The sequence below is a fragment of the Ipomoea nil genome, unplaced genomic scaffold, assembly GCF_001879475.1.
Source record: "Ipomoea nil cultivar Tokyo-kokei standard unplaced genomic scaffold, Asagao_1.1 scaffold3105, whole genome shotgun sequence".
Classification (NCBI taxonomy): Eukaryota; Viridiplantae; Streptophyta; class Magnoliopsida; order Solanales; family Convolvulaceae; genus Ipomoea; species Ipomoea nil.
The window spans coordinates 290,484-303,406 of NW_017619533.1; the positions used below are offsets into that span (position 1 = coordinate 290,484).

Genomic DNA, 12,923 nt, shown 5'->3' on the forward strand with positions numbered 1-12,923 from the left:
CCAAAAACTTAATACCTTAACTCCAAGTTCATTCCAGTGATATAGTCTTCACATCTTCAGTAAACTACATTAAATGATATATAATATATTGTTATATGACATAAAAAGTATTGAAAATAAATAATATAATAAAAGAATTGACAGTACTTACTTTTGGTTTTCTTTTCATATCATATAAGTTACGCAACCAGTCACTTCCAGAAAGTAGCATTTGGAAAGTATCGGTCCCCAAAGATGCCCGATATGTATCAATAACCCTACCACCAGCACTTGACTCTGAAGCAACCGTTGTGATTGGAATTGATAAGATTTCACATGCCATTTTGGATAATACTCTAAACTTCAAGTTCATTGACTTCCACCAATCCAATGCATTAAATTCAACCGAATCCCCTTCACAAATATATACACCCTCCTGTAAATAAGTATCCAATTCAGACTTCACATGTTGGACAATATCAACATTTCTCACAAATTTCTCAAATTTTGATCTCCCAGTTTCAACAGCCGGTCCCTTCCCTTTCCAAACAGTAGTAACACCTTGCACAGAAGTATTCCTTGCTTGAGAATCATTTTCCATTAATTGGTTTGAAGCTGTTGTATGTTTATCCAAATAGATCCTGTATAACTCATACAAAGCATCACGAACAATACCAATTTGTGTAGTAGCTTCCTTTTCAGAATAAATGACTGGAAAAGCAAATTGGATAAATGTCATCTTATTTCTAGGATCTAAAACAGCAGCAATAGAAAGTAATAGATTGCTACTACCTCAATATTTGTCAAACTTATGCTGCATCCTTTGGGCCATGTTTTTCATCCAAGGTTCTACACTTTCAGACTTTTGACCGAGAATTTCTTTGATGTTATATAGTTCAGGAAGAAACAAATTTGCTGTTGGATATTCAGAACCTATATTCAAAAAACAAATACTTTAATTATATAACAATCATATATATTGAAATATATAAAGTTTAGAACTGTATAATAAATTACCTGAGATAATTTTAGTAACTTCATTGAAATGCACCAGTAAAGAGCAAATCTCTTCAACCCTTTGCCAATCATCCTCAGAAGGCAAGCATTTGTAATTTGGATCTCGAAGTTGATACCGAGGAAATACTTGCTTGAAATCCAAAGCACAAGATAACATAGCAAATGTTGCATTCCACCTAGTGCAACAATCTAAAATCAACTTCTTGTTAGGCACTTGGAGCTGTTTGCAAATCTCATTAAAACTATGCAACCGTTGAGGTGAAGCACTAATATACTTGACACTATCTCTGACATTTTCAATGATAGACTTAATCTCAGAAAGGCCATCTTGCACAAGAATGTTCAATATGTGTGCACAACAACGAACATGAAACAACTTACCTTCTAGTGGCAAAGTTGTATGAAAAGAAAGAGAGTCATGCAACAACCTCACAGCTGAATCATTATAAGAAGCATTATCCACTGTGATTGTCCACACTTTCTCTTCAATACCCCATCCTTGCAAACATTTGTATATTGCATCACAAACACATATACCGGTATGCGGGGGAAGCACTTCAACAAAGTTTAGAACTCTTTTCTGCAACTTACTGTCCATGTCCACAAAATGAGAAGTTATCACCATGTATTGAATGTTCTGATTTGATGTCCATATGTCAGTTGTGATACTAATTTTGTCAACTGAATTCAACAATCCTTGTACTCGTTTCTTTTCTAGCTCATAAGTTGACCAACAATCTTTTGTGGTTGCTGTTCGACCAATCCGCTCATAATATGGACTTGCAGATTGCATGACTATGTTGAAGAGTTCATACTCAACAAACGAAAATGGCAATTCATGAACCATAATCATGTGAGATATAACCTCCCTCATCCTTGCTTGATCATACTTCCAACTCTGAACACCACTGACACTCTCCGATTTTTGTGTCGATGGAACCACACAAATGTTCCTTTGCCCTGAAAGATTGATTCTGCGTTTTATGCAACTGTCTAAATGTCTTTTATATTGTGTGGTCGTTCCATCCTTTTGCTTTTTCAATTTAAAGTTGCAATGATTGCATTGCACTTTTGTTTCACCACTGTCATTTCTTGCCAAATAACTGATGATTTTTCCCTTTGCTTCTTCTTATAAGGTTCGCTTTCTCCTTCCACTTCTTCAACTTCTCGCCCAATGTCCTTCTCAACATCACCTTCAAATCCAATGATTTCCACATTTGGATGATTTGGTGTTGGGTTTAGTTCTTCCATTTCAATAGGTATTGTTGAAGAACCAACACTTGGACTTAAAGGTTCATCAATTGTGTTGTAATCTTCGTAAGACATAGCTATTATACAAACAAGTAATTAAAAAAAATGTATACAATATGTTATATTCTTTCTATAATGCAAACAAAAAATTAAAAATAAAAAAGTAGAGAATAAAGAATACTACCACATTGACATAGTACAATATGTTATATTGTTCTTCTTCATCTTGTCCAGTTATCCAACCAGCTAAACAAGAAAATTCAAAGAACAAATAAACACACAAATACAATGTCAAAGTGGCATACTAGCTCTAAAGTGAATATAAACTCAATAATATTAATCTATAAAAAAAAACAAAAATTAAAAATACCGTATGTATTTTTAAAGCTTCGAGGACGATTGAAACAGCAGTCAGCAGGCAAGCAAGGAGATCTGAGGATTAAACAGTAGGATTAAACAATAGAGTAGCAGACCGTATGTTTTCAATGATTAAAAGAAACAAGAAATTTCTCTTAGGCAAGCAAGAAAAGAAACAGTATGATTAAAACAATAAACACTAATCAAGAAATGAAAAAAAAAATTCTCTATGTTTTCAATGAATTTCTCTCTGCTTTCAATTAAACAATAAACAGTAATCAAGTATACTATTTCTGCCATTTGCTCATAGGGAGGGTGAGTACTGAGTATACAAGCCGATAATTACAGAATGAAGTTAAACAATAAACAATAAACACTAATGAAGTTAAACAATAACCACTAATGAAGTATATGTTTACAGAGGTACGGTATTTACCGTCAATAGAGGCCGGAGGTGTTGGGCTGGGAAGTGGTGGCTACGGTGGTCGGCGTTGGCTAGGGTGGTAGCTACGGCAGTCGGTGTTGGCTGGGGTGGTGGTTACGGCTGACGGCGATGGCTGGGCAGCAGGGCAGGTGGCTACGAGAGACAGCGTTGGTGGAGTTGCGATGGAGTTGCGGTGGACGTGTGAGCGATGAAGGCAGAGTCACGGACTCACGGTGGAGGTGTGACTGTGTGAGCGGTGAAGGTGGAGTCGCGGTGGAGGTGTGAACGATGATGGCGGAGAAGAACGATTGAGCGGTGAAGTGTGAAGACTGAAAGTGCGAAGGATGATCTGAAGTTTGAAACGTGGAAAACCCTAGTCCCTAAATGGCTAAATAAAAGTGACTTATTTATTGTTTATTAAACAATGTTTAAGTTACCTAGCTAATTAAGTAATTAGTAATTACCCATGTCTATGTATTTGTACGTATTAAATTAATACTATTATGTGTTTGTATTAAATTAATACTACTACTAATATATATATATATATATATATATATATATATATATATATATATATATATATATACTTACTTACTTATATGTTTGTGAACATGTTCGCGAACATTATTAACGAACACAAACGAGCTTGTTCACGAACATTATTAAACGAACATAAACGAGCTTGTTCACAAACATTATTAAATGAACACAAACGAGCTTGTTCACGATCTTTTAGCAAATGAGCTTACAATTGTTCAAGCTCTGTTCGTTTATTAACCGAGCTCTAAATTTTGTTTGTTAATGTTCGTTTACCTTAACAAACGAACGCTTACCGAACACGAACACAAGTAGTTTGCCGAAAGCTCTGTTCGCTAACACCCCTAGTTCCAATCTTAGTATTAACATAGTTTTACAATTCTTTTTTAATATTACACACACTCTATAATAAGATGTGTAATTTATAATGTGTTTTCTATTCAAATTATTTTATTAATTATGTTTAATATTTTGTTATGAATATTTTTATAAAGTTTCGATGTGTTTTGTTTTTCGTCCATATCCAACAATATTTACAATTATATTTCTTAGGTAGTTTATTTATTTATTTTAAAATTATCTCTTTTGTTTTAATGTTTTGCCTTTTCTAGAAAAATTTTCTGAATCCGTCTGTACTGTTTCGCCCCCCCTCAACCGAATTTCTGGCTCCGTCCCTGATTACAACAAATTCATTTCGTGCATCGCAATTGTGAAAATTCTAGTTATGGAGGAGGTCTAGGGGTTCGGGGCCTATCCACAGTCCCGCAAGTCTGTTCTCCTAAGCTTTATTTCAATTTCTTGCAAAGTGACTCATTATGGAGTAGTTTCATGCAAAGCCGATACACTGATGATATCGAGTCTCAGACTCGCTAATATGGAGACGTATGCAGGATGTTAGGAACTTTTTCGAAGATAACATGGCTGGTGATCAGGATACCCTTGTCTGGGCTCCCTCCCACTATGGCGTTTGACATGCTTCGGCCAAGAAAGAGCTGTAGCTTATCTGCTTCCAGCATCTGGGGGAGAGGTTTTCCCTCAAAAATCTCGGTTTTCATGTGGAAGTGGTGAGCTGTCGTAGGCTCCCAAATTAAAACCTTACAAACGTAGTAGCGGGAGTAAGGATCGATCCCACGAGGAGTAACTAGTTTAACCTTTGTGCTTAAGGAAACAATGGAGGGTTTGGAATATATCGAGAATAAATATTAAATAAAAGAGAAATTAAATCGAACGAATAAACAGTGAAAATAATATATCGAAAACACTTATAATAAGAAACCTTGGTTAGTAAAGATCCACCACCTGAATTCAACACTGATCATTGATTAATAAAGTAATTAATATGCAATTGAATATTTGTCGTGAAATTATTTCATTTCTGTTTTCCCTTAGTTATAGATAAATAAAGCACAAGCGGTTTAATTACCCCTAACTACTAAATAATCTAAGACAAGCGCTATAGATTTAATTTAATAGCAGCAATAGGAACTAGGAAAACCGACAAACTAAATAACACAAGCACAAGCGGTTGCATTTAACTTAGGAAAATATTCGACCCGAGACCAATTATCACTAAGCCGTCAATAATTAACCTCAGTTGCTACTGAATATTAGAATAATTTGTAGCACAACATTAACTAATATAGCAAATAATTATATCAAATAAATAACTAGTAGGCCTCCCTAGCAATTAAATGATACAACTATTTAAATAATTTAGAAGAATATTTAATACTCAAAATGCATAAAAACATATATATAATAAAATTAAATAAATAACCTTACAGCGTTATGAACTCCGGGGCTTCAATTCACTAAACCAACTTGAAATTAGCCACAAATGGACATTGATAACAACTTCAACGAAAACTATAGAGGAGGAAAGAATGAACTAAAGAATGAACTAACAAAGAAAACTTTGCCACTATTTATACATGTCACGAATTATCGTCCACCATTCATTTTCCTATTTTTACGCCAAGCCTTGTACAACCGAGTTTTCCGCTATTTGTCCGTACGTGATCTGCGTTGCTAATGACGAAGTCTTCCTGCTCGTACGTGTGCTGCACTGCTGCGTAGGGAGAAAACAAAACAAAAACACTCTTTTGTTTAATTAGTAAAGTATTTAGCATCTTGGGCTTGAACTCATTAAATAAATAAATAAATAAATGGACCCTTATTAAACAACAACAAAAACACAACCTTTCATTTGGACTCATGAATAACATATAAAATATAAAGCCCAAGACTAAACCTAACAATTAATATAAAAAATTTATTTTATTTAATTAATTAGTAAACCCTAAAAAGAAATAATTATTATAAAATAGTAAATAATTAATATAAAAATATTAAAAAGATGTACCTAAAATAAGAGTGTAAAATATGCCTATCAAATTCCCTCACACTAAAACATTTGCTTGTCCCCAAGCAAAAAATATTATTTGCGAAGTAAATAAATAAAATCCCCAAAACTCATAACATATCATAAACAACAATTTGAAGCACCCTCCAATTAATAAGATAGCACCCCTGTCTGAAAATTGAGAAAACTAAATAAGTAAGCCCTCACAGGAATATCACTCATCACTCAAGTGTTTGATGGGTATAAATTTCACTCAAGTTCATTCCTATAAAATTGTTCTACCATATGCTTGCATATCTTCTCAATCACCACTACAAGAGTCATGCATGACACAAATCATAAGGACTTTCCACAGGTTGTAATGGGGCTAGGGTTAAGGTAGGGAATATTTAGGAAAGTAGCTTAAACAAAAGCTTTCAACCTAGAGGAGCAAATAAATACAAATAATCCAAGATACTTGCTCAACACCAAGTATAGAATGCTTCCTCAGTATTACCAGAATTTCCCCTTACTTCATTTATTTAGAAGTAACTTCAACTCAAAATCAATTGCTGATTCTTTCTCATTTTCTCATAAAATTTCAGCAATATTTTTCTTTTTCAAACATATATTCTCCATTTTTCCATTTTTTCATTTTTTCAATTTTTCAATTTCCATATTTTTTTTGGAATCATGAATTGTCTTTGTTTTCTTTTTCATAGAAGACCAGTGACAAATCGGCAATGAAGATACAGCCCACCTCATTCTCCATCATATTAACACAAGAAAGTGACCTCCCCCACACTTCTTCCTCACAACCTCACGTAGATTACACGAATAATTCAAAATTTGCTCCACTAGTTATTCAGCTGGGTGAAGGCATTATTTTTAGATATAAAAGGTTTGTAATGTGGTTCAAAATAAAGAAAAGAATGGCCATAAAGCTCAAAATGGTTAACAAGGGGAAATAAATCATAGGACAAACCGGTTATTTGGCTAGTGAGGCTCAAGATCAAATAATGGCCTTAATCACACTTGAATCATGCATGGTCTAATTAGCTTTAAAAGAGAATCAAGGCAAGTTCTAGAGAAACAAAATTATGGAAGAAATCACACAATAGAAAGAAAATAAGACCGAAGTGTCAGTCAATGGCTCAAAACACTCACATGTTTATTGCTTACTTAATATAGCCACTACATATCAAACAAGAGATGCTAACAAACTAATCACAACTTGCCAAACTATTTATTCAATCATGTTATGCATTCCAAGAAAGAAAAAAAAAATATTAATAAAATATTTTTGCCAAAATAATACTTATTTTGCATAAAATATTAATAAAATATTTTTTGAAAATTATGAAATAAGAAAACAAATAATAATAAAAATTTGTTTGACATAAGCAAACAAACAATAAAACTAAATTAAGTAAACAAATAATAAAACTAAATCTCCTCCCCCACACTTATTATCAACATTGTCCCCAATGTTGAATAAAAACATGCAGAAAAAGGGTTATTGAATGAGAATAGGGAATAAAATAAAATAAAATAAAATAAAAATGGAACAAACACACCTTAGGTTGCCTCCCAAGCAGCGCCTTTGTTTATCGTCGTTGGCTCGACTTATGATATATCTTTAAATTTCCATCGTCTTTTTGAGTACCTTCGATGATTATGAGTATTCAAAGAAACAGCCCTTTCATGCAGATTAGGACTCAAAGATGATTTATTATTTGGTTCTTCTTTATTTTCAATAGAAGCAATTGCATTAAATTTAACAAGTTTCAAGGAATCAACAAAAATTGCAAAATTATCATCACTAGGAGATTTCATGGTATCATAAATATTAAAGTTCACAAATTTACCATTAGACTCCATTGTAAGCATGCCACTATGAATATCAATTTTCGTTTTTGCGGTTTTTAAAAATGGTCTTCCTAACAAAATATGAGAAATTTGATTATTATTTTCCATATCAAGGACATAAAAATCAGCAGGAAAAACTAAGTTATTAACTTTAACAAGCAAATCCTCAACCACACCCCTAGGATATGTAGTAGATCCATCAGCCAATTGAATTACTATACTAGATTTATTCAGGGGTCCAAGATTTAAAGAAGCATAAACAGAATATGGCATGACATTAATAGAAGCTCCTAAATCTAACATAGCATTTTCAAATTTCACCCCACTTATCATGCACGAAATAGTAAACATACCTGGGTCTTTGCACTTTTCAGGAAGATTGCCTTGACTAGCCATAGAGACATTCTCGTGCACTTTCACTTCATCAACTCCTTCATTTTGTTTCTTTTTCAATGTGCATACCTCTTTTAGAAAATTTGCATAGCGAGGTACCTTTTTCATAGAATCTAAAAATGGTTTATTAGCCTCACATTCACGAAATGTCTCATATAAATCATTATTTGAGTTTCCTCTTATTGGTTCCAAAAGAGCTTGCGGAAAAGGGGGTACTGGTTCATAATCAGAAAAAGAAGAAAGGTTACCTTGGGACGTCTCTTTATTATTAACAATGATCCCTGCACTTATTCCCTTGTTTAGATCGACGTTCTTTTCCAGCGACATACTACTCACAGTAATTGCACTTACATTCTCTTTAGGATTAACGATCGTTTGAGAGGGTAATTTGCCAGAACTCTGTGCTTCCAACCGACTTACCGTAGTTGCTAGTTGGCCAACTTGCCTTTCTAAGTTTTGAATACTAGCCTTTGTTTCTTGAATACTAGCCCTTGTCTCTTGTTGGAATAGTTGTGTTTCTTGTTGAAACTGCAAAGTGTTAGTAGCAAGAGATTTAACAATATCTTCTAGATTCATACCTGAGCTAGAGTTTTGGGCTGGTTGGTGGCTGGAAGGAAATTGTTGTCTATACTGTTGAAAGTTGGAACGATTCTGAACAAACTGGTTCCCTTGTGAGTTCCCATAGCTAAGGTTCGGGTGATCCCTCCATCCAGGATTATATTTATTAGAAAATGGATCATACTTACCTTGAGGTTGTCCAGGAAAACCTCCAGCCATGTTGACTTGTTCAATAGGTTCTTCTTGAAGAGTTGGGCAGGCATCAGTTTGGTGCCCAACTACCGAGCAAATTCCACATGCTTTTACAGTTTGCATATTGCCTACTGCTAATTGACGGACAAGAGTAGTTAAACCAGAAATTTGTTGCTCAAGAGCAGAAATATTTACCTCATTCACTTGCTTAGACGGTTGGACAAGTCTATTGCCAAACTGTTGAGAATTTGCAGCCATGTTTGCGATTAGAGTTCTCGCAGCGTCCGATGTCTTGTCAACTAAAGCACCACCGCTTGCGGCATCAATCATGCTTCTATCCATTGGAAAAAGTCCTTCATAAAAATACTGAATGAGTAATTGATCACTGATTTGATGGTACGGGCAACTTGCACAAAGCTTCTTGAAACGCTCCCAATATTCATACAATGACTCTCCATTGTTTTGCCTTATACCACAGATTTCTTTCCTAATGTTGGCCGCCCTTGAAGCTGGGAAATATTTTTCAAGGAATGATGTCTTTAAGTTATTCCATGTGGTGATGCTCCCAGAAGGTAGATAGTATAGCCAATCCTTCGCTGAATCTTTCAACGAAAAGGGAAAGGCTCTCAACTTGATTTGTTCTTCAGTAACCCCTGTGGGTTTCATACTTGAACACACCACATGGAATTCCTTTAAGTGTTTGTGCGGATCTTCACCTGCAAGTCCATGAAAAGAAGGCAAAAGATGAATTAACCCAGATTTTAGTTCAAATTGTATATTAGCATCCAAAGCGGGAAAAGTAATGCATAAAGGTTGCTGATCCAAATTTGGAGCTCCAAGCTCTTTTAAAGTCCGATTTTGAGCCATGGGTTCCTCTTCTAAATCAGAATTGGTAGAATCGGTAGAATCGGTGGCCAGATCACTAAACTCCAATTTTCTCAAAGCTTGTTTCTTCCACCTGCGTATAGTTCTTTCAATTTCCGGATAGTACGACAAGAGTTCTTGATTAGCAGATCGAGTTATAGGCATAAACCGCTAAAGATATTGCAGCAATTATGTAAAAGTAACGAAAGAAAAGAAAATTATATTTTTGATGATTTTTTTGGGACAAATTAAAAACAAATAAACAAATAACAAAATAAATAATTAAATAAATAAACAAACACAAAATAAGCTAGAAAATCTCCCCGGCAACGGCGCCAAAATTTGGTGAGCTGTCGTAGGCTCCCAAATTAAAACCTTACAAACGTAGTAGCGGGAGTAAGGATCGATCCCACGAGGAGTAACTAGTTTAACCTTTGTGCTTAAGGAAACAATGGAGGGTTTGGAATATATCGAGAATAAATATTAAATAAAAGAGAAATTAAATAAACGAGAAATTTAATCGAACGAATAAACAGTGAAAATAATATATCGAAAACACTTATAATAAGAAACCTTGGTTAGTAAAGATCCACCACCGGAATTCAACACTGATCATTGATTAATAAAGTAATTAATATGCAATTGAATATTTGTCGTGAAATTATTTCATTTCTGTTTTTCCTTAGTTATAGATAAATAAAGCACAAGCGGTTTAATTACCCCTAACTACTAAATAATCTAAGACAAGCGCTATAGATTTAATTTAATAGCAGCAATAGGAACTAGGAAAACCGACAAACTAAATAACACAAGCACAAGCGGTTGCATTTAACTTAGGAAAATATTCGACCCGAGACCAATTATCACTAAGCCGTCAATAATTAACCTCAGTTGCTACTGAATATTAGAATAATTTGTAGCACAACATTAACTAATATAGCAAATAATTATATCAAATAAATAACTAGTAGGCCTCCCTAGCAATTAAATGATACAACTATTTAAATAATTTAGAAGAATATTTAATACTCAAAATGCATAAAAACATATATATAATAAAATTAAATAAATAACCTTACAGCGTTATGAACTCCGGGGCTTCAATTCACTAAACCAACTTGAAATTAGCCACAAATGGACATTGATAACAACTTCAACGAAAACTATAGAGGAGGAAAGAATGAACTAAAGAATGAACTAACAAAGAAAACTTTGCCACTATTTATACATGTCACGAATTATCGTCCACCATTCATTTTCCTATTTTTGCGCCAAGCCTTGTACAACCGAGTCTTCCGCTATTTGTCCGTACGTGATCTGCGTTGCTAATGACGAAGTCTTCCTGCTCGTACGTGTGCTGCACTGCTGCGTAGGGAGAAAACAAAACAAAAACACTCTTTTGTTTAATTAGTAAAGTATTTAGCATCTTGGGCTTGAACTCATTAAATAAATAAATAAATAAATAAATGGACCCTTATTAAACAACAACAAAAACACAACCTTTCATTTGGACTCATGAATAACATATAAAATATAAAGCCCAAGACTAAACCTAACAATTAATATAAAAAATTTATTTTATTTAATTAATTAGTAAACTCTAAAAAGAAATAATTATTATAAAATAGTAAATAATTAATATAAAAATATTAAAAAGATGTACCTAAAATAAGAGTGTAAAATATGCCTATCAAGAAGTTAATGAGGAGGCATCTCCCTTTTCCAGACGTCATTGAGCGATTTGGCTTCTGCATGCCTTCTATTTGCCCGTTTTGTGCTTCTGCAGGAGCGAGCATGGAACATTGCCTGCTCAAGTGTAATGCCGTTCACTCTATTTGGACTTCTTTTGCAAGGGTGTCTGGTCAGTCTCTCGCCACTGTAGGCACTGTCCGGGCTGCATGCCATACATGGTGGATACTGGCTTCCCCGGACTCAGCAGCTGGAAATTTTGTTTGCTTATTACCATGCTTAATTCTGTGGTTCCTATGGACCTCGTATAATGATTGCATCTATAATGGCATCGTCTTCACCCCTCACGGAGTAGTCAATAAAGTCAGACGTGAATCCTGGCTCATCTCAGTCGCCAATCCGCCGCGACGCATCAATACGCCATACAGCTTCCTGCACTTTGCAGGTTTGGTGGCCAGATCAGATGCTCCTCACCGCCAAGAATGACTGTGAAATGGATTAAATGGACAACACCACCATCAGGAAGGTTAAAGCTAATCTCGGATGCCGCCTTCATGGTGGATGGCGCAGCAGGTGGTGCTTGCCTCAGAGACTCCTGAGGGCTTCTAATTGCAGGCCTTTGTTTTAAGTTGGAAGCCACTTCGGCTCTTGAGGCCGAAGCTCTAGCGTTGCATTTCGCGCTACAGTGGTGTGACTCCATGGTTATGAGACCTGCTTTCATTGAGGTTGACTCTCTTGAACCAGCCCGGCTTGCCACCTCTCCGCTGGTGAAGATCCCATGGAGAGTCAAGGCAACAGTGCACTACATTCGCTCCTGTCTCGCTTCATGGAGCTGCTCTTTAAGGCACGTGTATCGGGAAGCCAATCGGATGGCGGATGCGCTTGCGGCTGAAGGTTGTGACGCTTCCTCCCCGACGATCTTTAGCTCTTTTGATTCTTTATCTGCTAATGTCAAAGCGGCTTTCTTGTATGATTTCAGGGGCTTTGCATCCCATCGAACCTTTCATCTCTAATAAAATTCGGTCCGTTTGATTAAAAAAATATATATATTTAGATTGAATAGAATTCTCATAGCATAAACTTTAATAATAGTTAATATGATTGGCTAAAAGTTTGTTTTTAATAGTTCTATTGACTTATAGGGGTGTAACACATGCATTTATAAACTTTCCCTTATTCTAGTTAGTAAGGCAAGATTTTATATTCTATGTATGTCACATACACCTTTTATTGATTATTAATAATATACATTATTATGTATCAAATATAAATAGTATGGTTTATATGTACGTACTAGTTGCGGGCACGCGCTATCCCAACGATCAATTAATGTATTCTAATTTTTAAATAATAATATATATAAATTTTAATAATTATCGCATGACAAAATAAAAGCGTACATAAATACATTATTTAGGTAGCAACATGATACAATTATAACTCTAAACA

At 34.8% G+C, this 12,923-nt stretch overlaps 1 protein-coding gene across 1 annotated transcript; it reads right to left on the reverse strand.

Annotated features, from left to right (window-relative positions):
• Positions 1–546: 546 nt before the first annotated feature.
• Positions 547–2,070, reverse strand: LOC109166791 (zinc finger BED domain-containing protein RICESLEEPER 2-like). Its single transcript, XM_019315679.1, has 2 exons — positions 997–2,070; positions 547–912 (listed from the first exon to the last, which is right to left on the reverse strand). The coding sequence occupies exons 1-2, from the start codon at positions 1,868–1,870 to the stop codon at positions 773–775; spliced, it is 1,014 nt and encodes a 337-aa protein (XP_019171224.1). The 5' UTR covers positions 1,871–2,070; the 3' UTR covers positions 547–772.
• Between the last annotated feature and the right edge of the window lie 10,853 nt (positions 2,071–12,923).